General features: G+C 47.9%; 1 protein-coding gene across 10 annotated transcripts in view; it reads left to right on the forward strand.

The window, feature by feature from the left end:
• dmd (dystrophin) overlaps positions 1-27,681 on the forward strand; it is a 390,547-nt gene that overhangs the window by 233,922 nt on the left and 128,944 nt on the right. For all 10 annotated transcript variants that reach the window (XM_045698261.1, XM_045698256.1, XM_045698253.1 and 7 more), the window contains 13 exons: positions 5,720-5,815; positions 6,393-6,566; positions 7,815-7,970; positions 8,242-8,412; positions 12,047-12,226; positions 12,694-12,816; positions 15,215-15,385; positions 15,635-15,760; positions 16,760-16,894; positions 16,995-17,147; positions 18,933-19,103; positions 26,406-26,528; positions 26,650-26,822. In XM_045698261.1, the coding sequence (XP_045554217.1) occupies positions 5,720-5,815; positions 6,393-6,566; positions 7,815-7,970; positions 8,242-8,412; positions 12,047-12,226; positions 12,694-12,816; positions 15,215-15,385; positions 15,635-15,760; positions 16,760-16,894; positions 16,995-17,147; positions 18,933-19,103; positions 26,406-26,528; positions 26,650-26,822 (1,952 nt within the window). The remainder of the gene's footprint in view (positions 1-5,719; positions 5,816-6,392; positions 6,567-7,814; positions 7,971-8,241; positions 8,413-12,046; positions 12,227-12,693; positions 12,817-15,214; positions 15,386-15,634; positions 15,761-16,759; positions 16,895-16,994; positions 17,148-18,932; positions 19,104-26,405; positions 26,529-26,649; positions 26,823-27,681) is intronic.

A 27,681-nucleotide genomic window follows, 5' to 3' on the forward strand; every position in this document is an offset into this window, starting at 1 on the left:
AACAGAAACATGCCAGAGAGCTGAACCCAAACAGAAATATGCCAGAGAGCTGAACCCAAACAGAAATATGCCAGAGAGCTGAACCCAAACAGAAACATGCCAGAGAGCTGAACCCAAACAGAAATATGCCAGAGAGCTGAACCCAAACAGAAACATGCCAGAGAGCTGAACCTCCAAACAGAAACATGCCAGAGAGCTGAACCCAAACAGAAACATGCCAGAGAGCTGAACCTCCAAACAGAAACATGCCAGAGACTGAACCTCCAAACAGAAACATGCCAGAGAGCTGAACCTCCAAACAGAAACATGCCAGAGAGCTGAACCTTCAAACAGAAACATGCCAGAGAGCTGAACCTCCAAACAGAAACATGCCAGAGAGCTGAACCTCCAAACAGGAAGAGCAGAACACAGGGGACAGAGCAGAACACGGGGGACAGAGCAGAACACGGGGGACAGAGCAGAACACGGGGGACAGAGTAGAACACAGGGGACAGAGCAGAACACAGGGGACAGAGTAGAACACGGGGGACAGAGTAAAACACAGGGACAGAGCAGAACACAGGGGACAGAGCAGAACACAGGGATAGAGCAGAACACGGGGGACAGAGTAGAACACGGGGGACAGAGTAGAACATGGGGGATAGAGTAGAACACGGGGGACAAAACAGAACACAGGGACAGAGCAGAACACAGGGGACAGAGCAGAACACAGGGACAGAGCAGAACACAGGGGACAGAGCAGAACACGGGGGACAGAGTAGAACACGGGGGACAGAACAGAACACAGGGGACAGAACAGAACACAGGGACAGAGCAGAACACAGAGGACAGAGCAGAACACAGGGGACAGAGCAGAACACAGGGGACAGAGCAGAACACAGGGACAGAACAGAACACAGGGACAGAGCAGAACACAGTGGACAGAACAGAGCCAGGGACAGAGCAGAACACAGGGGACAGAGTAGAACACAGGGACAGAACAGAACACAGGGGACAGAACAGAACACAGGGACAGGGCAGAACACAGGGGACAGAACAGAACACAGGGATAGAGCAGAACACAGGGGACAGAACAGAACACAGGGGACAGAGCAGAACACAGGGGACAGAGCAGAACACAGGGGACATAGCAGAACACGGAGACAGAACAGAACACAGGGGACAGAACAGAACACAACACAGGGGACAGAACAGAACACAGGGGACAGAACAGAACACAGGGGACAGACTAGAAGACGGGGGACAGACTAGAAGACGGGGGACAGAACAGAACACAGGGACAGAGCAGAACACAGGGGACAGAGCAGAACGCAGGGGACAGAGTAGAAGACGGGGGACAGAACAGAACACAGTAGAACACAGGGGACAGAACAGAACACAGGGACAGGGCAGAACACAGAACACGGGGGACAGAGCAGAACACAGGGGACAGAACAGAACACAGGGATAGAGCAGAACACAGGGGACAGAACAGAACACAGGGACAGAGCAGAACACAGGGGACAGAACAGAACACAGGGGACAGAGCAGAACACAGGGGACAGAACAGAACACAGGGACAGGGCAGAACACAGGGACAGAGTAGAACACAGGGGACAGAGCAGAACACAGGGACAGAGCAGAACACAGGGGACAGAAGAGAACACAGGGACAGAGCAGAACACAGGGATAGAGCAGGACACAGGGGACAGAACAGAACACAGGGATAGAGCAGAACACAGGGGACAGAACAGAACACAGGGACAGAGCAGAACACAGGGGACAGAACAGAACACAGGGGACAGAGCAGAACACAGGGATAGAGCAGAACACAGGGATAGAGCAGAACACAGGGGACAGAGCAGAACACAGGGACAGAGCAGAACACAGGGGACAGAACAGAACACAGGGACAGAGCAGAACACAGGGACAGAACAGAACACAGGGGACAGAGCAGGACACAGGGGACAGAGCAGGACACAGGGGACAGAACAGAACACAGGGACAGAACAGAACACAGGGACAGAGCAGAACACAGGGGACAGAGCAGGACACAGGGGACAGAACAGAACACAGGGGACAGAGCAGGACACAGGGGACAGAACAGAACACAGGGACAGAGCAGAACACAGGGACAGAGCAGAACACAGGGGACAGAACAGAACACAGGAACAGAGCAGAACACAGGGATAGAGCAGGACACAGGGGACAGAACAGAACACAGGGATAGAGCAGAACACAGGGGACAGAACAGAACACAGGGACAGAGCAGAACACAGGGGACAGAGCAGAACACAGGGGACAGAGCAGAACACAGGGGACAGAGCAGAACACAGGGGACAGAGCAGAACACAGGGGACAGAGCAGAACACAGGGGACAGAACACAGGGGACAGAGCAGAACACAGGGACAGAGCAGAACACAGGGGACAGAGCAGAACACAGGGGACAGAGCAGAACACAGGGGACAGAGCAGAACACAGGGGACAGAGCAGAACACAGGGACAGAGCAGAACACAGGGGACAGAGCAGGACACAGGGGACAGAGCAGAACACAGGGGACAGAGCAGGACACAGGGGACAGAGCAGAACACAGGGGACAGAGCAGGACACAGGGGACAGAGCAGAACACAGGGACAGAGCAGGACACAGGGGACAGAGCAGAACACAGGGGACAGAGCAGAACACAGGGGACAGAGCAGAACACAGGGGACAGAGCAGAACACAGGGGACAGAGCAGAACACAGGGGACAGAGCAGAACACAGGGGACAGAGCAGAACACAGGGGACAGAGCAGAACACAGGGGACAGAGCAGAACACAGGGACAGAGCAGAACACAGGGGACAGAGCAGAACACAGGGACAGAGCAGAACACAGGGACAGAGCAGAACACAGGGGACAGAGCAGAACACAGGGGACAGAGCAGAACACAGGGGACAGAGCAGAACACAGGGGACAGAGCAGAACACAGGGGACAGAGCAGAACACAGGGGACAGAGCAGAACACAGGGACAGAGCAGAACACAGGGACAGAGCAGAACACAGGGGACAGAGCAGAACACAGGGACAGAGCAGAACACAGGGGACAGAGCAGGACACAGGGGACAGAACAGAACACAGGGGACAGAGCAGGACACAGGGGACAGAACAGAACACAGGGACAGAGCAGAACACAGGGACAGAGCAGAACACAGGGGACAGAACAGAACACAGGGGATAGAGCAGAACACAGGGACAGAGCAGAACACAGGGACAGAGCAGAACACAGGGGACAGAGCAGGACACAGGGGACAGAACAGAACACAGGGACAGAGCAGAACACAGGGGACAGAGCAGGACACAGGGGACAGAACAGAACACAGGGACAGAGCAGGACACAGGGGACTGAACAGAACACAGGGACAGAGCAGAACACAGGGGACAGAGCAGAACACAGGGGGCAGAGCAGAACACAGGGGACAGAGCAGAACACAGGGATAGAGCAGGACACAGGGGACAGAACAGAACACAGGGACAGAGCAGAACACAGGGACAGAACAGAACACGGGGGACAGAGTAGAACACAGGGATAGAGCAGGACACAGGGGACAGAACAGAACACAGGGACAGAGCAGAACACAGGGATAGAGCAGAACACAGGGACAGAACAGAACACGGGGGACAGAGTAGAACACAGGGACAGAGCAGAACACAGGGGACAGAGCAGAACACAGGGGACAGAGCAGAACACAGGGGACAGAGCAGAACACAGGGATAGAGCAGAACACAGGGACAGAACAGAACACGGGGGACAGAGTAGAACACAGGGACAGAGTAGAACACAGGGACAGAGTAGAACACAGGGACAGAACAGAACACAGGGACAGAGTAGAACACAGGGACAGAACAGAACACAGGGACAGAGTAGAACACAGGGACAGAGCAGAACACAGGGACAGAGTAGAACACAGGGACAGAGCAGAACACAGGGACAGAGCAGAACACAGGGACAGAGCAGAACACAGGGACAGAACAGAACACAGGGGACAGAGTAGAACACAGGGACAGAGCAGGACACAGGGGACAGAACAGAACACAGGGACAGAGCAGAACACAGGGACAGAACAAACGCGGGGACAGAGTAGAACACAGGGATAGAGCAGGACACAGGGGACAGAACAGAACACAGGGACAGAGCAGAACACAGGGATAGAGCAGAACACAGGGACAGAACAGAACACGGGGGACAGAGTAGAACACAGGGACAGAGCAGAACACAGGGGACAGAGCAGAACACAGGGGACAGAGCAGAACACAGGGGACTGAACAGAACACAGGGACAGAGCAGAACACAGGGGACAGAGCAGAACACAGGGGGCAGAGCAGAACACAGGGGACAGAGCAGAACACAGGGATAGAGCAGGACACAGGGGACAGAACAGAACACAGGGACAGAGCAGAACACAGGGACAGAACAGAACACGGGGGACAGAGTAGAACACAGGGATAGAGCAGGACACAGGGGACAGAACAGAACACAGGGACAGAGCAGAACACAGGGATAGAGCAGAACACAGGGACAGAACAGAACACGGGGGACAGAGTAGAACACAGGGACAGAGCAGAACACAGGGGACAGAGCAGAACACAGGGGACAGAGCAGAACACAGGGGACAGAGCAGAACACAGGGATAGAGCAGAACACAGGGACAGAACAGAACACGGGGGACAGAGTAGAACACAGGGACAGAGTAGAACACAGGGACAGAGTAGAACACAGGGACAGAACAGAACACAGGGACAGAGTAGAACACAGGGACAGAACAGAACACAGGGACAGAGTAGAACACAGGGACAGAGCAGAACACAGGGACAGAGTAGAACACAGGGACAGAGCAGAACACAGGGACAGAGCAGAACACAGGGACAGAGCAGAACACAGGGACAGAACAGAACACAGGGGACAGAGTAGAACACAGGGACAGAGCAGGACACAGGGGACAGAACAGAACACAGGGACAGAGCAGAACACAGGGACAGAACAGAACACGGGGGACAGAGTAGAACACAGGGATAGAGCAGGACACAGGGGACAGAACAGAACACAGGGACAGAGCAGAACACAGGGATAGAGCAGAACACAGGGACAGAACAGAACACGGGGGACAGAGTAGAACACAGGGACAGAGCAGAACACAGGGGACAGAGCAGAACACAGGGGACAGAGCAGAACACAGGGGACAGAGCAGAACACAGGGATAGAGCAGAACACGGGGGACAGAACAGAACACGGGGGACAGAGTAGAACACAGGGACAGAGTAGAACACAGGGACAGAGTAGAACACAGGGACAGAACAGAACACAGGGACAGAGTAGAACACAGGGACAGAACGAGAACACAGGGACAGAGCAGAACACAGGGACAGAGTAGAACACAGGGACAGAACAGAACACAGGGACAGAGTAGAACACAGGGACAGAGCAGAACACAGGGACAGAGCAGAACACAGGGACAGAGCAGAACACAGGGACAGAGCAGAACACAGGGACAGAGCAGAACACAGGGACAGAGCAGAACACAGGGACAGAACAGAACACAGGGGACAGAGTAGAGAATAGATGAGTGGTGGAGTTTCTCTGTGTTATTTTCTCTTTAATTCTCCTCAAACCTTGAGGCTGTCCTCCCCCATGTGGTAGAGGGATGGAGGTGCATGGGAATGAGTGTGTGGGTTCTGATTGGCTATGTTTTGTTTGAAACAGAAGATCCAGACAGAGCTGAATGGTCACGAAGCGACTCTGGAAGACATGAAGAAGAAGAATACAGAGAGAGTAGCAGCCCAGATCCACCTGATACAGGTAACTCTCACACACACACACACACACACACACACACACACACACACACACACACACACACACACACACACACACACAGTGTCTCTCTCTTTCTCTATCTCTCTTTCTCTCTATCTCTCTCTCTCTCTTTCTCTCTCTCTATCTCTCTCTCTATCTCTCTCTCTATCTCACTCTCTCTTTCTCTCTATCTCTATCTCTCTCTTTCTCTATCTCTCTCTCTATCTCGCTCTCTCTCTCTTTCTCTCGCTCTCTATCTCTCTTTCTCTCTCTCTCTCTCTCTCTCTCTCTCTCTCTCTCTCTTCTCTCTCTCTCTCTCTCTCTCTCTCTCTCGCTCTCTCTCTCTCTCTCTATCTCTCTCTCTCTCGCTCTCTCTCTCGCTCTCTATCTCTCTCTCTCTCTCTCTCTCTCTCTCTCTCTATATATATATATATATATATATATAGAGAGAGAGAGAGAGAGAGATAGAGAGCGAGAGAAAGAGAATATATATATATATATATATATATATATATATATATATATATATATATATATATATATATATATATATATATATAATCTTCTTCTGCCCCTGTAGAAGAAACTCCAGGAGGTGTGTGTGAAGTTCAGGCTCTTCCAGAAACCTGCGAACTTTGACCAGCGCCTCTCAGAGTGTGAGAGGGTTCTCTGGGATGTGAAGGCACAGCTGGGGGTGTTGGACATACGCAGCGTGGAACAGGACGTGGTGCAGTCACAGTTGGAACAATGCATGGTGGGTAATCAATCAGTAATCAATCACACACTGCAGGGAAAAACACCTGCCAAGTAGTGATGTCACCTGCTGAGTAGTGATGTCACCTGCCGAGTAATGATGTCACCTGCTGAGTAGTGATGTGACCTGCTGAGTAGTGATGTCACCTGCTGAATAGTGATGTCATCTGCCGAGTAATGATGTCACCTGCTGAGTAGTGATGTCACCTGCCGAGTAGTGATGTCACCTGCCAAGTAGTGATGTCACCTGCCGAGTAGTGATGTCACCTGCCGAGTAGTGATGTCACCTGCTAGTCCTGCTAGTTCCTGGTAGTTCCTGCTAGTTCCTGCTGGTTCCTGCTGGTTCCTGGTAGTTCCTGCTAGTTCCTGCTAGTCCTGCTAGTTCCTGCTGGTTCCTGGTAGTCCTGCTAGTTCCTGCTGGTTCCTGCTAGTTCCTGCTGGTTCCTGGTAGTCCTGCTAGTTCCTGCTAGTCCTGCTAGTTCCTGGTAGTCCTGCTAGTTCCTGCTAGTTCCTGGTAGTCCTGCTAGTTCCTGCTAGTCCTGCTAGTTCCTGCTGGTTCCTGCTAGTTCCTGCTGGTTCCTGGTAGTCCTGCTAGTTCCTGCTGGTTCCTGCTAGTTCCTGCTAGTTCCTGCTAGTCCTGCTAGTTCCTGCTAGTCCTGCTAGTTCCTGCTAGTCCTGCTAGTTCCTGCTGGTTCCTGCTAGTTCCTGCTGGTTCCTGGTAGTCCTGCTAGTTCCTGCTAGTCCTGCTAGTTCCTGGTAGTCCTGCTAGTTCCTGCTAGTCCTGCTAGGCCCGGGCTCGTTTCAGATTTCTAGCCTCACAGATTGTTTTTGGGATAATACACTCTTAGAAAAAATGGTTCCAAAAGGGTTCTTCGACGGTCCCCAAACATTTCATTACAGTTGAAATCATGTTGTTTTCAAATGAGTTGTTTCTTTACAGCGGAGTCTCCTTTATTGATCAAGAACTGGGCATGACTGATTTAATATTGTGTTATTAGCAGTGTGCATCTCTCTCTCTCCTCCTTCCCCCTTTCTCTCTCTCTTCTCCTTCCCCCTCTCTCTCTCTCTCTCTTCTCCTTCCCCCCTCTCTCTTTCTCCTTCCCCTCTCTCTCTCTCCTCCTTCCCTCTGTCTCTCTCTCCTTCCCTCTCTCTCTCCTCCTTCCCTCTCTCTCTCTCTCTCCTCCTTCCCTCTCTCTCCTTCCTCCCATCCCTCCTCCCTCTCCTCCCCCTCTCCTTCCCTCCTATACAGAAGTTGTATAAAGGTTTGAGTGAGGTGAAGTTGGAGGTAGAGACAGTGATAAAGACAGGAAGACAGATCGTTCAGAGACAGCAGACCGAGAAGCCTAAAGAGCTGGACGACAGACTCACTGCCCTCAAGCTGCTCTATAATCAACTGGGCGCGCAGGTCAGTGGCATCAGCCAATACCACGCCTCAACCTAAATCCACTGCCTCTCAAACAGAGCCACTGATTGGTTTAACTGGCCACAAAGGATTCTGGGAGATGGAGTATGGTGTGATTTTTAGTTTTTGTTTGGGGTGGGCCTTTTTTAAGTCGGGGAATAAATCAAGTTTATTTGAATGTAAAAGAATTGAATTGAATTCAGAGTGATTGATTAGATGAAGTTGATGAAATTAGAAGTGATTGACAGGTGAGATGTGTGTTTGTGTCTGTCAGGTGACGGAGGGAAAACAGGAACTAGAGAAGAGTCTGAAGTTGTCCAGGAAACTGCGTAAGGAGTTGAACAGCCTGACAGAGTGGCTAGCTGCTACGGATGCTGAGCTGACGAGGAGGTCTGCTGTGGAGGGGATGCCCAGTGATCTAGAGGCTGAGCTGGACTGGGCCAAGGTAGGAGGCCAAGCACAAACACACAAACCAGAAGATACATAGTGATTTCCACCTGTGTTGTGTCATCTCCCAGCTCCAGTAAGGTGGTGTGTAAGTGGTGTGTAAGTGGTGTGTAGGTGGTGTGTAGGTGGTGTGTAGGTGGTGTGTAAGTGGTGTGTAGGTGGTGTGTAAGTGGTGTGTAGGTGGTGTGTAGGTGGTGTGTAGGTGGTGTGTAAGTGGTGTGTAAGTGGTGTGTAGGTGGTGTGTAGGTGGTGTGTAGGTGGTGTGTAAGTGGTGTGTAGGTGGTGTGTAGGTGGTGTGTAGGTGGTGTGTAAGTGGTGTGTAAGTGGTGTGTAGGTGGTGTGTAGGTGGTGTGTAAGTGGTGTAATGACAGGGGTTATCTCCGTGGGGAAGGAGGTCAGTGGGCTGGCAGAGGACACCTGCTCTGAATCTATTCTCTCTCTGCTGCTGCTGAGGCCTTTCTTCCCAAATGACATCCTAGTCCCTATATAGTGCACTACTTTAGACCAGGACCATAGGGCTCTGTTCCCTATATAGTGCACTACTTTAGACCAGGACCATAGGGCTCTGTTCCCTATATAGTGCACTACTTTAGACCAGGGTCCCCATGTTAAGGGAATAGGTTGTCATTTGGGACGCTCCCTGTTTTCCTAGATGGCCTGGTTGGTTGCCTTGCAACACGATCGCTGTCAGTAAACAAACGGCTGATTGGTGAATTTACAGGCTTCTATTTCCATCAGTCCATCAACACTCTGATGGGTTTAATCTCTCCTTCATCCATCTGAGAAGATGAGGCTGATGCTCTATAATCTATCTGGTCGTGTTCCTCGTCTTCCATCAACACTCTGATGTGTTTAATCTCTCCTTCAGTCCATCTGAGAAGATGAGGCTGATGCTCTATAATCTATCTGGTCGTGTTCCTCGTCTTCCATCAACACTCTGATGGGTTTAATCTCTCCTTCAGTCCATCTGAGAAGATGAGGCTGATGCTCTATAATCTATCTGGTCGTGTTCCTCGTCTTCCATCAACACTCTGATGGGTTTAATCTCTCCTTCAGTCCATCTGAGAAGATGAGGCTGATGCTCTATAATCTATCTGGTCGTGTTCCTCGTCTTCCATCAACACTCTGATGTGTTTAATCTCTCCTTCAGTCCATCTGAGAAGATGAGGCTGATGCTCTATAATCTATCTGGTCGTGTTCCTCGTCTTCCATCAACACTCTGATGGGTTTAATCTCTCCTTCAGTCCATCTGAGAAGATGAGGCTGATGCTCTATAATCTATCTGGTCGTGTTCCTCGTCTTCCATCAACACTCTGATGTGTTTAATCTCTCCTTCAGTCCATCTGAGAAGATGAGGCTGATGCTCTATAATCTATCTGGTCGTGTTCCTCGTCTTCCATCAACACTCTGATGGGTTTAATCTCTCCTTCAGTCCATCTGAGAAGATGAGGCTGATGCTCTATAATCTATCTGGTCGTGTTCCTCGTCTTCCATCAACACTCTGATGTGTTTAATCTCTCCTTCAGTCCATCTGAGAAGATGAGGCTGATGCTCTATAATCTATCTGGTCGTGTTCCTCGTCTTCCATCAACACTCTGATGTGTTTAATCTCTCCTTCAGTCCATCTGAGAAGATGAGGCTGATGCTCTATAATCTATCTGGTCGTGTTCCTCGTCTTCCATCAACACTCTGATGGGTTTAATCTCTCCTTCAGTCCATCTGAGAAGATGAGGCTGATGCTCTATAATCTATCTGGTCGTGTTCCTCGTCTTCCATCAACACTCTGATGTGTTTAATCTCTCCTTCAGTCCATCTGAGAAGATGAGGCTGATGCTCTATAATCTATCTGGTCGTGTTCCTCGTCTTCCATCAACACTCTGATGTGTTTAATCTCTCCTTCAGTCCATCTGAGAAGATGAGGCTGATGCTCTATAATCTATCTGGTCGTGTTCCTCGTCTTCCATCAACACTCTGATGGGTTTAATCTCTCCTTCAGTCCATCTGAGAAGATGAGGCTGATGCTCTATAATCTATCTGGTCGTGTTCCTCGTCTTCCATCAACACTCTGATGGGTTTAATCTCTCCTTCAGTCCATCTGAGAAGATGAGGCTGATGCTCTATAATCTATCTGGTCGTGTTCCTCGTCTTCCATCAACACTCTGATGTGTTTAATCTCTCCTTCAGTCCATCTGAGAAGATGAGGCTGATGCTCTATAATCTATCTGGTCGTGTTCCTCGTCTTCCATCAACACTCTGATGGGTTTAATCTCTCCTTCAGTCCATCTGAGAAGATGAGGCTGATGCTCTATAATCTATCTGGTCGTGTTCCTCGTCTTCCATCAACACTCTGATGGGTTTAATCTCTCCTTCAGTCCATCTGAGAAGATGAGGCTGATGCTCTATAATCTATCTGGTCGTGTTCCTCGTCTTCCATCAACACTCTGATGGGTTTAATCTCTCCTTCAGTCCATCTGAGAAGATGAGGCTGATGCTCTATAATCTATCTGGTCGTGTTCCTCGTCTTCCATCAGGCTCTGATTGGATTCCACTCTTGAAAATAAGAAGATTTCACTCAATTTGTTTCTTTCACCCTCCATGTGATTAACCTCCATGACAATGTCACAATTCCCTTGTGTTGTGTCACAACCATCCCTCTGTCCTCCAGGTTAGTGTCTTATGTAGGGTCCCTCTGTCCTCCAGGTTAGTGTCTTATGTAGGGTCCCTCTGTCCTCCAGGTTAGTGTCTTATACAGGGTCCCTCTGTCCTCCAGGTTAGTGTCTTATGTAGGGTCCCTCTGTCCTCCAGGTTAGTGTCTTATGTAGGGTCCCTCTGTCCTCCAGGTTAGTGTCTTATACAGGGTCCCTCTGTCCTCCATGTTAGTGTCTTATGTAGGGTCCCTCTGTCCTCCAGGTTAGTGTCTTATACAGGGTCCCTCTGTCCTCCATGTTAGTGTCTTATGTAGGGTCCCTCTGTCCTCCATGTTAGTGTCTTATGTAGGGTCCCCCTGTCCTCCAGGTTAGTATCTTATGTAGGGTCCCTCTGTCCTCCAGGTTAGTGTCTTATGTAGGGTCCCTCTGTCCTCCAGGTTAGTGTCTTATGTAGGGTCCCTCTGTCCTCCAGGTTAGTGTCTTATGTAGGGTCCCTCTGTCCTCCAGGTTAGTGTCTTATGTAGGGTCCCTCTGTCCTCCATGTTAGTGTCTTATGTAGGGTCCCTCTGTCCTCCAGGTTAGTGTCTTATGTAGGGTCCCTCTGTCCTCCAGGTTAGTGTCTTATGTAGGGTCCCTCTGTCCTCCAGGTTAGTGTCTTATGTAGGGTCCCTCTGTCCTCCATGTTAGTGTCTTATGTAGGGTCCCTCTGTCCTCCAGGTTAGTGTCTTATGTAGGGTCCCTCTGTCCTCCAGGTTAGTGTCTTATGTAGGGTCCCTCTGTCCTCCAGGTTAGTGTCTTATGTAGGGTCCCTCTGTCCTCCAGGTTAGTGTCTTATACAGGGTCCCTCTGTCCTCCAGGTTAGTGTCTTATGTAGGGTCCCTCTGTCCTCCAGGTTAGTGTCTTATATACGGTCCCTCTTTCCTCAGGCTCTCTCCACACAAGCTAGGGTTGTCCTAAGTGTGTTGTCTCTCCCTCTCTCCCCAGGCTACCCAGAAGGAGACAGAGAAGCATGCTCCCCAGTTGAAGGCTGTAGTGGAGTTGGCTGAAGCCTTGAAGGCAGTGCTGAGAGGTCAGGAGAGCCTGGTGGATGACAAGGTCCAGCTACTCAGCTGTAACTGGGTCGCTGTCACCTCCAGGAGTGAGGAGTGGTTAAAACTGCTGCTGGTAGGTCTCTCTCTGTCTCTCTCTGTCTCTCTCTGTGTCTCTCTCTGTCTCTCTCTCTCTCTCTCTCTGTCTCTCTCTCTCTCTCTCTGTCTCTCTCTCTCTCTGTCTCTCTCTCTCTGTCTCTCTCTGTCTCTCTCTCTCTCTGTCTCTGTCTCTCTGTCTCTGTCTCTCTGTCTCTGTCTCTCTGTCTCTGTCTCTGTCTATCCGTCTCTCCCTCCTCTTATCATGAGTCCCCAGCCTGGTCTAGCTGTCTCAGGCCTGTCTGAGTCCCTGTTGTGTCTGTTGTCTCTCTGTTATGGTTAAAGGGAGGAACACAGTGCATCAGTGTATCAGGATGCATAGTTCATCACCTAGTGAAGGTTGCTGTGTCTGTCTGTCTACAGTAGAAACACTATGGTTCCATTGTTATATACACACACTGCTTCTAACGCTGTGTCGCATTTTCACTCCCACACACACACACACAGGACTACCAGAGCCAGGTGGAAACATTGGATGTGAATATGAAGGTGATAAAGGAGTGGATGGAGGGAGCAGAGAAAGAGATGGACCAGATAGAGAACCAGGGACCTAACGATCCTGTCCTCAAGGTACACAACACACCTGTCCTCAAGGTACACAACACACCTGTCCTCAAGGTACACAACACACCTGTCCTCAAGGTACACAATACACCTGTCCTCAAGGTACACAACACACCTGTCCTCAAGGTACACACTACCTGTCCTCAAGGTACACAACACACCTGTCCTCAAGGTACACAACACACCTGTCCTCAAGGTACACAACACACCTGTCCTCAAGGTACACACTACCTGTCCTCAAGGTACACACTACCTGTCCTCAAGGTACACAATACACCTGTCCTCAAGGTACACAACACACCTGTCCTCAAGGTACACAACACACCTGTCCTCAAGGTACACAATACACCTGTCCTCAAGGTACACAACACACCTGTCCTCAAGGTACACAACACACCTGTCCTCAAGGTACACAACACACCTGTCCTCAAGGTACACAACACACCTGTCCTCAAGGTACACACTACCTGTCCTCAAGGTACACACTACCTGTCCTCAAGGTACACACTACCTGTCCTCAAGGTACACAACACACCTGTCCTCAAGGTACACAACACACCTGTCCTCAAGGTACACAACACACCTGTCCTCAAGGTACACAATACACCTGTCCTCAAGGTACACAACACACCTGTCCTCAAGGTACACAACCCACCTGTCCTCAAGGTACACAACACACCTGTCCTCAAGGTACACAACACACCTGTCCTCAAGGTACACAACACACCTGTCCTCAAGGTACACAATACACCTGTCCTCAACAAGGTACACACTACCTGTCCTCAAGGTACACAACACACCTGTCCTCAAGGTACACAACACACCTGTCCTCAAGGTACACAACACACCTGTCCTCAAGGTACACAACACACCTGTCCTCAACAAGGTACACAACACACCTGTCCTCAAGGTACACAATACACCTGTCCTCAAGGTACACAACACACCTGTCCTCAAGGTACACAATACACCTGTAATGACGGTGTGTCTATGTGTGTATAATGATGGTGTGTCTATGTGTGTATAATGATGGTGTGTTTGTGTGTGTGTATAATGATGGTGTGTCTATAATAATGGTGTGTCTATGTGTGTATAATGATGGTGTGTCTGTGTGTATAATGACGGTGTGTCTATGTGTGTATAATGATGGTGTGTCTATGTGTATAATGACGGTGTGTCTATGTGTCTATAATGATGGTGTGTGTATAATAATGGTGTGTCTATGTGTGTATAATGATGGTGTGTCTGTGTGTATAATGACGGTGTGTCTATGTGTCTATAATGATGGTGTGTCTATGTGTATAATGATGGTGGTTTCTATGTGTGTATAATGATGGTGTGTCTATAATAATGGTGTGTGTATAATGATGGTGGTTTCTATGTGTGTATAATGATGGTGTGTCTATAATAATGGTGTGTCTATGTGTGTATAATGATGGTGTGTCTATAATGATGGTGTGTCTATGTGTGTATAATGATGGTGTGTCTATGTGTGTATAATGATGGTGTGTCTATGTGTGTATAATGATGGTGTGTCTATGTGTGTATAATGATGGTGTGTCTATAATAATGGTGTGTCTATGTGTGTATAATGATGGTGTGTCTATAATAATGGTGTGTCTATGTGTGTATAATGATGGTGTGTCTATAATAATGGTGTGTCTATGTGTGTATAATGATGGTGGTTTCTATGTGTGTATAATGATGGTGTCTATGTGTGTATAATGATGGTGTGTCTATGTGTGTATAATGATGGTGTGTCTATGTGTGTATAATGATGGTGGTTTCTATGTGTGTATAATGATGGTGTGTCTATGTGTGTATAATGATGGTGGTTTCTATGTGTGTATAATGATGGTGTGTCACGGCTGTTCGAAGGATCAGACCAAAATGCAGCGTGTTCGTAGTTCCACATATTTATTAAACGTGAAACTGAATGCAATACACTTAAATACTTGAAAAAACACACAAACAACAAATCGTGACGCAGAGAGGACAACACACTACTCAAAAGATAATAACCCACAAACAGGAAGAGAAAAACCCCTACTTAAATATGATCTCTAATCAGAGGCAATGAGGATCAGCTGCCTCCAATTAGAGATCAACCCCAAACAATCCCAACATAGAAATAGAAAAACTAGAACTTAAACATAGAAATAGAAAACATAGAACAACCCAAAACACCCCCTGTCACACCCTGCCATACTCTACTATAGAAAATGACATCTTACTAGGGTCAGGACGTGACATGGTGTGTCTGTGTGTGTATATTGATGGTGTGTCTATGTGTGTATAATGATGGTGTGTTTATGTGTGTATATTGATGGTGTGTCTATGTGTGTATAATGATGGTGTGTTTATGTGTGTTTATATGTGTGTATAATGATGGTGTGTTTCTCAGGGTCTGCGTGGGGACTTGGAGGTGATGCATGGTAAGGTGGAGGCGGTGCGGGTGCTAGGCCAGGGTCTGATGGGTACTCGTGGGGAACACTGCCAGGCACAGCTGGGGCCCAAACTGGAAAAGCTCAACCAGCGTTTTGACAGCATCGCACAGCGCATCACTGCAGGACAGGTACTGACCTCCTACCCTCTAACAAAGCCATTTCATCGCAAAACCAAGAGAGCTTGATGAATTCAGGGCCTTTTGAAAACATCTCTCTCTCTTCCCTCTACTGTCCTGTGTGTTTATATGACAACAAGAGATCCTCCACAAACAAGATTCTCAAATGGAGAAATATCTTAGGCCATGATAGACAAAGTGCAAAGGTTACATGATTGTGTGTGTGTGTGTGTGTGTGTGTGTGTGTGTGTGTGTGTGTAGGCGGCGGCATCAGCGGTGGAGGTGGAGCAGTTCCATAGTGAAGCTAAGATCTGGCTGGACCTGCTGGAGGAAGAAGAGAAACAGGGAGAGAACCTCAAGGAGGAAGATTTCACAGGACAGGATGGGGTAACACACAGGCTTCTATTCTATTATGTTCTATTCTGTTCTATTCTGTTCTATTCTATTCTGTTCTATTCTGTTCTATTCTGTTATATTCTGTTCTGTTCTATTCTGTTCTATTCTGTTATATTCTATTCTGTTATATTCTATTCTGTTATATTCAATTCTGTTATATTCTGTTCTGTTCTATTCTGTTCTATTCTATTCTGTTCTATTCTGTTCTATTCTATTCTGTTATATTCTGTTCTGTTCTATTCTGTTATATTCTATTCTGTTCTATTCTGTTCTATTCTGTTCTATTCTATTCTGTTATATTCTGTTCTATTCTGTTCTGTTCTATTCTGTTCTGTTCTATTCTATTCTGTTCTATTCTGTTCTATTCTGTTCTATTCTGTTCTATTCTGTTCTATTCTATTCTGTTATATTCTATTCTATTTCTGTTCTTTCATTCAAGTAACGTCTACATATCTCTCTTTCTCTTCTCCTCTCTCTCTCTCTCTCTCGCTCTTTCTCTCTCTCCCCTCCTCTATCTCTCTCTCCCCATCTCTCTTTCTCTCTCTCACCCTCTCTCTCCCCCATCTCACTCTCTCTCCACCATCTCTCGCTCTCCCCATCTCTCTCCACACACTCCCTCTCTCCCCATCTCTCTCTCTCCCCCATCTCTCTCTCTCTCCCCATCTCTCTCTCACACACACACTCTCTCTCCCCCATCTCGCTCTCTCTTTCTCTCTCACACACTCTCTCACACACATTCTCTTCCCCTCTCTCTCTCCCCTATCTCTCTCTCTCCCCCTTCTCTCCCCATCTCTCTCTTTCTGTTTCTTCTCTCTCCCCCCTTCTCTCTCCCCCATCTCTCTCTCCCTCTCTCTTTCTCCCCCTGATCTCTCTCCCCATCTCTCTCTCTCTGTTTCTTCTCTCTTCCCCCTTTCTCTCTCCCCCCATCTCTATCTCTCCCTGATCTCTCTCCCCCCATCTCTCTCTCTCTGGCTCTTGTCTCTGTTGTAGAACTGTGAGGAGGGGGCAGTGAAGGAGCTGCTGCTGAAAGGACAGAAGCTACAGAGGAGAGTTCCAGACCTGGACAAGAAAGAACAGATCAGAATCAAACACAATCAGCTCAACACTAAATACAACACTGTCATGGTGCAGTATACAGTCTTGGAATAATGACAACATTGAGAAAAATATCATTTTGTACCATTCTATCATTAGTTCACCTGGTGGTGTGTGTGTGTGTGTGTAGGACCTGCGTGGTGTGAGGAGGAGGAAGGCCCTGGCGATAGCCCCCCAGTGGTACCAGTACCGTAGGAAGACTGATGACCTTCTCCAGTGGCTGGACGACATTGAGAGGAGCGTGGCTGAACTACCTGATCCAGCACAGGAACAGAGGGTTAAGGTGAAACCCTGTCTCTTCCTGTCTCTGTATCTGTCTCTCCCTTTATATCTCACTCTGATCTAACTGTCTGTCTCTCTCTTCTCCTCTCTTTCTCTCTCTCTTCTCCTCTCTTTCTCTCTCTTCTCTCTTTCTCTCTTTTTTCTCCTCTCTTTGTCTCTCTTCTCTCTTTCTGTCTCCCGTCTCCTCTCTTTCTCTCTCTTCTCCTCTCTTTCTGTCTCTCTCTTCTCCTCTCTTTCTGTCTCCCTTCTCCTCTCTTTCTGTCTCCCTTCTCCTCTCATTCTGTCTCTCTTCTCCTCTCTTTCTGTCTCTCTTCTCCTCTCTTTCTGTCTCCCTTCTCCTCTCTTTCTGTCTCTCTTCTCCTCTCATTCTGTCTCTCTTCTCCTCTCTTTCTGTCTCTCTTCTCCTCTCTTTCTGTCTCTCTTCTCCTCTCATTCTGTCTCTCTTCTCCTCTCTTTCTGTCTCTCTTCTCCTCTCATTCTGTCTCTCTTCTCCTCTCTTTCTGTCTCTCTTCTCCTCTCTTTCTCTCTCTCTCTCTTCTCCTCTCTTTCTGTCTCTCTTCTCCTCTCTTTCTGTTCTCCTCTCTTTCTGTCTCTCATCTCCTCTCTTTCTGTCTCTCATCTCCTCTCTTTCTGTCTCTCTCTTCTCCTCTCTTTCTGTCTCTCTCTTCTCCTCTCTTTCTGTCTCTCTTCTCCTCTCTTTCTGTCTCTCTTCTCCTCTCTTTCTGTCTCTCTTCTCCTCTCTTTCTGTCTCTCATCTCCTCTCTTTCTGTCTCTCTTCTCCTCTCTTTCTGTCTCTCTCTTCTCCTCTCTTTCTGTCTCTCTCTTCTCCTCTCTTTCTTTCTCCCTTCTCTCGTTCTGTCTCTTTTCTCCTCTATTTCTGTCTCCCTTCTCCTCTCTTTCTGTCTCTCTTCTCCTCTCTGTTTAAATATGTATTTTTCTCAGTGTAATCTGACAGTGTGTGTGTGTGTGTGTGTGTGTGTCTTTGTTTCAGGTGATCAAAATGACATTCCGCTAAACTGAACTCCTCTTGAGAGTCACCTGTCATTCTCACCTGTACCTGAAACTACCAGCACTAGATATCTGTCTGTCTGTCTTCCAGTCTGTCTTTCTGTCTCTCTGTCTTCCAATGTCTGTCTGTCTGTCTGTCTGTCTGTCTGTCTGTCTGTCTGTCTGTCTGTCTGTCTGTCTGTCTGTCTGTCTGTCTGTCTGTCTGTCTGTCTGTCTGTCTGTCTGTCTGTCTGTCTGTCTGTCTGTCTGTCTGTCTGTCTGTCTCTTTGTCTTCCAGTCTGTCTTTCTGTCTCTCTGTCTTCCAGTCTGTCTTTCTGCCTGTCCGCTCATTTCACCGCTTCTTTTCTGCCCTGCCCTCTAAGGGAGGGGTTTTCCACATTTATTAAAGTCTATACCAGAAGAAGCCAGACAGACTCTTATTGTGAATCTTCTCTCTCTTCATTTCCCTGATCTAATAAAACGGGCCTCTTATTGTGAATTTTCTCTCTCTTCATTTCCCTGATCTAACTGGAAAGAGTAGATTGTTTCTCCTCCTTCTGGGGAGAATGATCCTGAATGATCACTGCCCTGTGTGGAAGAGTTTGTGTCCTCCTTATGTGTGTGAGTGAGATCTCTCCCCTGTGTGTCTGGTTGCTGATTGGTTTCTCCCATGTAGGCTGGTCTGCTAACTGGGTTTTCTCCAAGGTGTGTGTGTGTGTGTGTGTGTGTGTGTGTGTGTGTGTGTGTGACTGGTTTTCCCCCTGGGTGTGACTCTGGCTGGTTTTGTCCCGTCCACTAGGAGATTGGCTCAGAGTTCGATGAGAAGAGTGAGGATCTGAAAGAGGTGCAGGGATTGGCCAAAGAGCTGTCAGACGCAGGGGCGACCTCGCTGGTGCAGCCCCGCCTCCTCCAGCTCAACACACGCTGGCAGGAGGTGGAGGCTAAATTCACCCCCTACCGCCGACAAAGTGTGAGTTTCCCCTCCCCGTGCCAATCTGCCCCGTGCCAACTTGTCCCATGTCAACCAGGGTTGGGTTCAATTCCATTTAAATCCTGTTGAATTCAGGAAGTACACTGACATTCCAGTTCTCTTCAATGCTTTTCAATGAGGAACATTTGGAATTAGAATTTGGTTTACTTTCTCAATTGACTGGAATTGACAGCATTCCCTGGTGCCAACTTACCCCTGCCCGCTAGCTAGTAGGAACCAGCTACTAACTATAACCTGCTGCCTCTAACCAGTAGGTTAACCGTGGGATTGAGCTGTCAGTGAAGCCACTAATCCATTCATCAAATAGGAAAGACAAATATCAATCGAGTAATATCAATCAGTGAATATCAATATCAAACATGAAATAAAGGGCTCCTGAATGAGTGTGATGCCAGACGTTGATATGATGTAGTTGACCTGTCTATTCTAGTCCAGTCAGAGAGCAGGTATATTCTAGTCCAGTCAGATAGCAGGTATATTCTAGTCCAGTCAGATAGCAGGTATATTCTAGTCCAGTCAGACAGCAGGTATATTCTAGTCCAGTCAGACAGCAGGTATATTCTAGTCCAGTCAGATAGCAGGTATATTCTAGTCCAGTCAGACAGCAGGTATATTCTAGTCCAGTCAGAGAGCAGGTCTATTCTAGTCCAGTCAGACAGCAGGTATATTCTAGTCCAGTCAGATAGCAGGTATATTCTAGTCCAGTCAGACAGCAGGTATATTCTAGTCCAGTCAGAGAGCAGGTCTATTCTAGTCCAGTCAGACAGCAGGTATATTCTAGTCCAGTCAGACAGCAGGTATATTCTAGTCCAGTCAGACAGCAGGTATATACTAGTCCAGTCAGACAGCAGGTATATTCTAGTCCAGTCAGACAGCAGGTATATTCTAGTCCAGTCAGACAGCAGGTATATTCTAGTCCAGTCAGACAGCAGGTATATTCTAGTCCAGTCAGAGAGCAGGTATATTCTAGTCCAGTCAGACAGCAGGTATATTCTAGTCCAGTCAGACAGCAGGTATATTCTAGTCCAGTCAGACAGCAGGTATATTCTAGTCCAGTCAGAGAGCAGGTCTATTCTAGTCCAGTCAGACAGCAGGTATATTCTAGTCCAGTCAGAGAGCAGGTCTATTCTAGTCCAGTCAGACAGCAGGTATATTCTAGTCCAGTCAGATAGCAGGTATATTCTAGTCCAGTCAGATAGCAGGTATATTCTAGTCCAGTCAGACAGCAGGTATATACTAGTCCAGTCAGACAGCAGGTATATTCTAGTCCAGTCAGACAGCAGGTATATTCTAGTCCAGTCAGACAGCAGGTATATTCTAGTCCAGTCAGATAGCAGGTATATTCTAGTCCAGTCAGATAGAAGGTATATTCTAGTCCAGTCAGACAGCAGGTATATTCTAGTCCAGTCAGACAGCAGGTATATTCTAGTCCAGTCAGACAGCAGGTATATTCTAGTCCAGTCAGACAGCAGGTATATTCTAGTCCAGTCAGACAGCAGGTATATTCTAGTCCAGTCAGATAGCAGGTATATTCTAGTCCAGTCAGACAGCAGGTCTCTTAACAAGGGTCTGTTAACAAATTATTGATGGCCTCCAGAGCCAAGCCAACTAGATGACCTGTACAGTAGAAACATGAGGATGATGACATGTAGCCTTCAGACAGTATTACTGAGGGGATGATGACATGTAGCCTTCAGACAGTATTACTGAGGGGATGATGACATGTAGCCTTCAGACAGTATTACTGAGGGGATGATGACATGTAGCCTTCAGACAGTATTACTGAGGGGATGATGACATGTAGCCTTCAGACAGTATTACTGAGGGGATGATGACATGTAGCCTTCAGACAGTGTTACTGAGGGGATGATGACATGTAGCCTTCAGACAGTATTACTGAGGGGATGATGACATGTAGCCTTCAGACAGTATTACTGAGGGATGATGACATGTAGCCTTCAGACAGTATTACTGAGGGATGATGACATGTAGCCTTCAGACAGTATTACTGAGGGGATGATGACATGTAGCCTTCAGACAGTGTTACTGAGGGGATGATGACATGTAGCCTTCAGACAGTGTTACTGAGGGGATGATGACATGTAGCCTTCAGACAGTGTTACTGAGGGGATGATGACATGTAGCCTTCAGACAGTATTACTGAGGGATGATGACATGTAGCCTTCAGACAGTATTACTGAGGGGATGATGACATGTAGCCTTCAGACAGTATTACTGAGGGGATGATGACATGTAGCCTTCAGACAGTGTTACTGAGGGGATGATGACATGTAGCCTTCAGACAGTGTTACTGAGGGGATGATTACATGTAGCCTTCAGACAGTGTTACTGAGGGGATGATGACATGTAGCCTTCAGACAGTGTTACTGAGGGGATGATGACATGTAGCCTTCAGACAGTGTTACTGAGGGGATGATGACATGTAGCCTTCAGACAGTGTTACTGAGGGGATGATGACATGTAGCCTTCAGACAGTGTTACTGAGGGGATGATGACATGTAGCCTTCAGACAGTGTTACTGAGGGGATGATGACATGTAGCCTTCAGACAGTGTTACTGAGGGGATGATGACATGTAGCCTTCAGACAGTATTACTGAGGGGATGATGACATGTAGCCTTCAGACAGTGTTACTGAGGGGATGATGACATGTAGCCTTCAGACAGTGTTACTGAGGGGATGATGACATGTAGCCTTCAGACAGTATTACTGAGGGGATGATGACATGTAGCCTTCAGACAGTGTTACTGAGGGGATGATGACATGTAGCCTTCAGACAGTATTACTGAGGGGATGATTACATGTAGCCTTCAGACAGTATTACTGAGGGGATGATTACATGTAGCCTTCAGACAGTATTACTGAGGGGATGATGACATGTAGCCTTCAGACAGTGTTACTGAGGGGATGATGACATGTAGCCTTCAGACAGTATTACTGAGGGATGATGACATGTAGCCTTCAGACAGTATTACTGAGGGGATGATGACATGTAGCCTTCAGACAGTATTACTGAGGGGATGATGACATGTAGCCTTCAGACAGTGTTACTGAGGGGATGATGACATGTAGCCTTCAGACAGTGTTACTGAGGGGATGATTACATGTAGCCTTCAGACAGTGTTACTGAGGGGATGATGACATGTAGCCTTCAGACAGTGTTACTGAGGGGATGATGACATGTAGCCTTCAGACAGTGTTACTGAGGGGATGATGACATGTAGCCTTCAGACAGTATTACTGAGGGGATGATGACATGTAGCCTTCAGACAGTGTTACTGAGGGGATGATGACATGTAGCCTTCAGACAGTGTTACTGAGGGGATGATGACATGTAGCCTTCAGACAGTATTACTGAGGGGATGATGACATGTAGCCTTCAGACAGTGTTACTGAGGGGATGATGACATGTAGCCTTCAGACAGTATTACTGAGGGGATGATTACATGTAGCCTTCAGACAGTATTACTGAGGGGATGATTACATGTAGCCTTCAGACAGTATTACTGAGGGGATGATGACATGTAGCCTTCAGACAGTATTACTGAGGGGATGATTACATGTAGCCTTCAGACAGTATTACTGAGGGGATGATGACATGTAGCCTTCAGACAGTATTACTGAGGGGATGATTACATGTAGCCTTCAGACAGTGTTACTGAGGGGATGATGACATGTAGCCTTCAGACAGTATTACTGAGGGGATGATGACATGTAGCCTTCAGACAGTATTACTGAGGGGATGATTACATGTAGCCTTCAGACAGTGTTACTGAGGGGATGATGACATGTAGCCTTCAGACAGTATTACTGAGGGGGTGATGACATGTAGCCTTCAGACAGTATTACTGAGGGGGTGATGACATGTAGCCTTCAGACAGTATTACTGAGGGGGTGATGACATGTAGCCTTCAGACAGTATTACTGAGGGGATGATGACATGTAGCCTTCAGACAGTGTTACTGAGGGGATGATGACATGTAGCCTTCAGACAGTATTACTGAGGGGATGATGACATGTAGCCTTCAGACAGTATTACTGAGGGGATGATGACATGTAGCCTTCAGACAGTATTACTGAGGAGATGATTACATGTAGCCTTCAGACAGTATTACTGAGGGGATGATTACATGTAGCCTTCAGACAGTATTACTGAGGGGATGATTACATGTAGCCTTCAGACAGTGTTACTGAGGGGATGATGACATGTAGCCTTCAGACAGTGTTACTGAGGGGATGATGACATGTAGCCTTCAGACAGTATTACTGAGGGGATGATGACATGTAGCCTTCAGACAGTGTTACTGAGGGGATGATGACATGTAGCCTTCAGACAGTGTTACTGAGGGGATGATGACATGTAGCCTTCAGACAGTATTACTGAGGGGATGATTACATGTAGCCTTCAGACAGTATTACTGAGGGGATGATGACATGTAGCCTTCAGACAGTGTTACTGAGGGGATGATTACATGTAGCCTTCAGACAGTATTACTGAGGGGATGATTACATGTAGCCTTCAGACAGTATTACTGAGGGGATGATGACATGTAGCCTTCAGACAGTATTACTGAGGGGATGATTACATGTAGCCTTCAGACAGTATTACTGAGGGGATGATTACATGTAGCCTTCAGACAGTATTACTGAGGGGATGATGACATGTAGCCTTCAGACAGTATTACTGAATGGGGGTTTTCTAGTTTTCCTCCTCAGTTGCATCATCCAGGTGTTCATCCCTCCATCCTTCCCTCAGTGTGTGAAGAATCAGCATGTTACACACCTGGCCTCTGATTTGCTGTTCTGTTGTGTTCTGTTTCTGGTTTCCTGCCTCACATCACCACCACATGTCCTGTCAATCACAGTCACCTGACCCCTGTCTGGAGTCACAACCAATCAATGACCCCCATGTTTGTATCCAGTCACCCAATGAAAAAGCACCATACTCAACTCTTCACACAGTGCTCCCCACACATGAACAGCTGCCTGTGTGTCAGGGCTGATGAATGAAACATTGGATTGGTGTGAAGGAGTGTGTTTAGTCATGTGTGTTGGATCATAGGGACATTTGACTGCTTTTAAAACATCCGTCACAAGCATCAGTAGACCACAAAACAAGACAAACCCACATGTAGTCTACGTCCGTCTGTGCAAAGTCATATTTGGCAAGGCATTCAGTATCAACAAACACACTGTGGCTGTTTCTGTCCCGGTACGTCAATGGCCCCGACACTTCCTGGACCCCAGGAAGAGCAGCTGCAGCTAATGGGGATCCATAATAAATACACATACAAATGAGCAGGTATTTAACTGTGAAATGCCACTGTATTTACACGGTATAGACCTATGAATGACTACTGTCTCTCTGTCCTCATGACTGAACCTACTCTGCCATAGCCTAGTTCCAGATCTGTTGGTTCTGTGTAGCTGACTGGTTGGAACCAGGCTAACATTAACATACCCTTAACACACAATGCACGTCTTTGTGCCTGTCAAATCACAACGTGATCCATTTCTGGTCATTAAGAAACAGAGCCGACATAAGAGCTGAGATGGTTATGTCTTGATGTTGTTGGATTTGGGCTAAAGGTGAGTTGAAGTGCTGTTGTGAAGTTCTGGGGAATGCTGTTATGTGCATGATGGGGTTGTTGGATGACTTCCATTGGGATACAATTATGAGCAATACACACAATATGTACATACAGCAAACGCACAACCACAGGGACACAATCAAGCATTTAACTGTACCTTTTCCACCCCGCTGTGTTCTGTGCATATCACAAATCCACATGTGAATCAGGCATAACCCAGTGAGCTAGACTGAGTAAGGAACTGTGTTTATGAAAGGATGGATTAAACACTACTGACTGGCTCATTAAACCCTCTTCTGCTCTGTCTGTCAGACTCTAAATGAACTTTACCCACACCAGTGTCCTCAATCCCCTTCCTTCCTGTTCTTCAGTATTTACTCAGGTTTCTATCACCGACGTTCACATTATATTAGGTTGTCTATCCTCCTCTCTTTCTCTCTAATTCAACCTTTTCTTCAGTATTTACTCACATTTAAAGGTCCAGTACTCTCACTCTGACCTCTGCGTGTTTATCCATTTCTATTTTTACAACAAGACAGCTGAATCAATATCGGGACAAGGTTGTGAATTTCATTATACAAGTTTTATACAGGTGCCGTGGAAGTGGAAAGTTTCCAACGGATGAAAAATCGTTAACAACATTAAGGTGCTGTGTAAGAATGTGATATTCCCAGATAAAGTGTCTCATATGAGTCATGGAAGGACAGGAGAGAGAGTTGTTACTACGTCTTATGTTAATGTCCAGGAATGAGTGTAAAAACTGAATGAAATATATATTTATTTTTTTAGAGAAAGAATGTAAAGAGATAGTGAGGGATTAGAGAGATGATGTACTAGAACACAGCACAGGAATAACAACAAACACTGAACCCTCTGTGAAGGTATCTACAGTATGTAGTGGTAGGTAGCCTACCCCCTCTGTGAAGGTATCTACAGTATGTAGTGGTAGGTAGCCTACCCCCTCTGTGAAGGTATCTACAGTATGTAGTGGTAGGTAGCCTACCCCCTCTGTGAAGGTATCTACAGTATGTAGTGGTAGGTAGCCTACCCCCTCTGTGAAGGTATCTACAGTATGTAGTGGTAGGTAGCCTACCCCCTCTGTGAAGGTATCTACAGTATGTAGTGGTAGGTAGCCTACCCCCTCTGTGAAGGTATCTACAGTATGTAGTGGTAGGTAGCCTACCCCCTCTGTGAAGGTATCTACAGTATGTAGTGGTAGGTAGCCTACCCCCTCTGTGAAGGTATCTACAGTATGTAGTGGTAGGTAGCCTACCCCCTCTGTGAAGGTATCTACAGTATGTAGTGGTAGGTAGCCTACCCCCTCTGTGAAGGTATCTACAGTATGTAGTGGTAGGTAGCCTACCCCCTCTGTGAAGGTATCTACAGTATGTAGTGGTAGGTAGCCTACCCCCTCTGTGAAGGTATCTACAGTATATAGTGGTAGGGCCAGAACAACTCCTGACCCCAGTAGGGGGTCTGATGAGGATCTATCAGTAATAGATAGCTTTGTGTTTACTGTTGTTTAATATTGTATAGTTTGTGTCGTTCAGAATGAGTATGGGGTTATTGTTTAGTTATAATTGAGCGTGTGTGTGTGTGTGTGTGTGTGTGTGTGTGTGTGTGTGTGTGTGTGTGTGTGTGTGTGTGTGTGTGTGTGTGTGTGTCTGTAGGAGTACCTGGGAGAGCTGCAGACCCTGCTGCGTTCCATCTCTGAGACAGACTTCCAACTGAACTCTCCTGAGTACTGGCAGGGCGTCTTCTACAACCTACCCCAGCAGGGACAGTGCCTTCAGGTCAGTGTGTGTGTGTTTCATATTGTTGGTTTCAACTGTGTATATGTACGTGTGTGTGTGTGGTTAACATGTTTGTGTATGTGTGTGTGCGTGCCTGTCTGCCTACGTCCCTGTGTCTCAGGAGGTGAAGGTGAATCTGAAGAACCTCCGCCCCCCTGTAGAGGGCGCTCTAGCCAGGAGAGAGGAGGTGGTGGCCATCGCTACTCCAGCAGAGAGCACCAGGGTCCAGGAGACAGCTCTGCTGCTCAACACTAACTGGGACAAAGTCAACAAGCTGTACCTGGACAGGCTCAGGTACGTACCTGAAATAATGGGAATCTATTGGGGTCACACTGGGGTTACTAACTCAGGACAGGAAGGACTGGGTCAACAGATGAAGACAAACTAGACCAGGGGGGGCCGACCCTCATGGGGAGACACCAGGTGTGAGCTGTTTAACTAGGAGACCAGGGGGGGCCGACCCTCATGGGGAGACACCAGGTGTGAGCTGTTTAACTAGGAGACCAGGGGGGGCCGACCCTCCTCATGGGGAGACACCAGGTGTGAGCTGTTTAACTAGGAGACCAGGGGGGGCCGACCCTCATGGGGAGACACCAGGTGTGAGCTGTTTAACTAGGAGACCAGGGGGGGCCGACCCTCATGGGGAGACACCAGGTGTGAGCTGTTTAACTAGGAGACCAGGGGGGCCGACCCTCCTCATGGGGAGACACCAGGTGTGAGCTGTTTAACTAGGAGACCAGGGGGGCCGACCCTCCTCATGGGGAGACACCAGGTGTGAGCTGTTTAACTAGGAGACCAGGGGGGGCCGACCCTCATGGGGAGACACCAGGTGTGAGCTGTTTAACTAGGAGACCAGGGGGGGCCGACCCTCCTCATGGGGAGACACCAGGTGTGAGCTGTTTAACTAGGAGACCAGGGGGGGCCGACCCTCCTCATGGGGAGACACCAGGTGTGAGCTGTTTAACTAGGAGACCAGGGGGGGCCGACCCTCCTCATGGGGAGACACCAGGTGTGAGCTGTTTAACTAGGAGACCAGGGGGGCCGACCCTCCTCATGGGGAGACACCAGGTGTGAGCTGTTTAACTAGGAGACCAGGGGGGGCCGACCCTCCTCATGGGGAGACACCAGGTGTGAGCTGTTTAACTAGGAGACC

This window comes from Salmo salar, chromosome ssa16 (genome assembly GCF_905237065.1).
Source record: "Salmo salar chromosome ssa16, Ssal_v3.1, whole genome shotgun sequence".
NCBI classification, from domain to species: domain Eukaryota; kingdom Metazoa; phylum Chordata; class Actinopteri; order Salmoniformes; family Salmonidae; genus Salmo; species Salmo salar.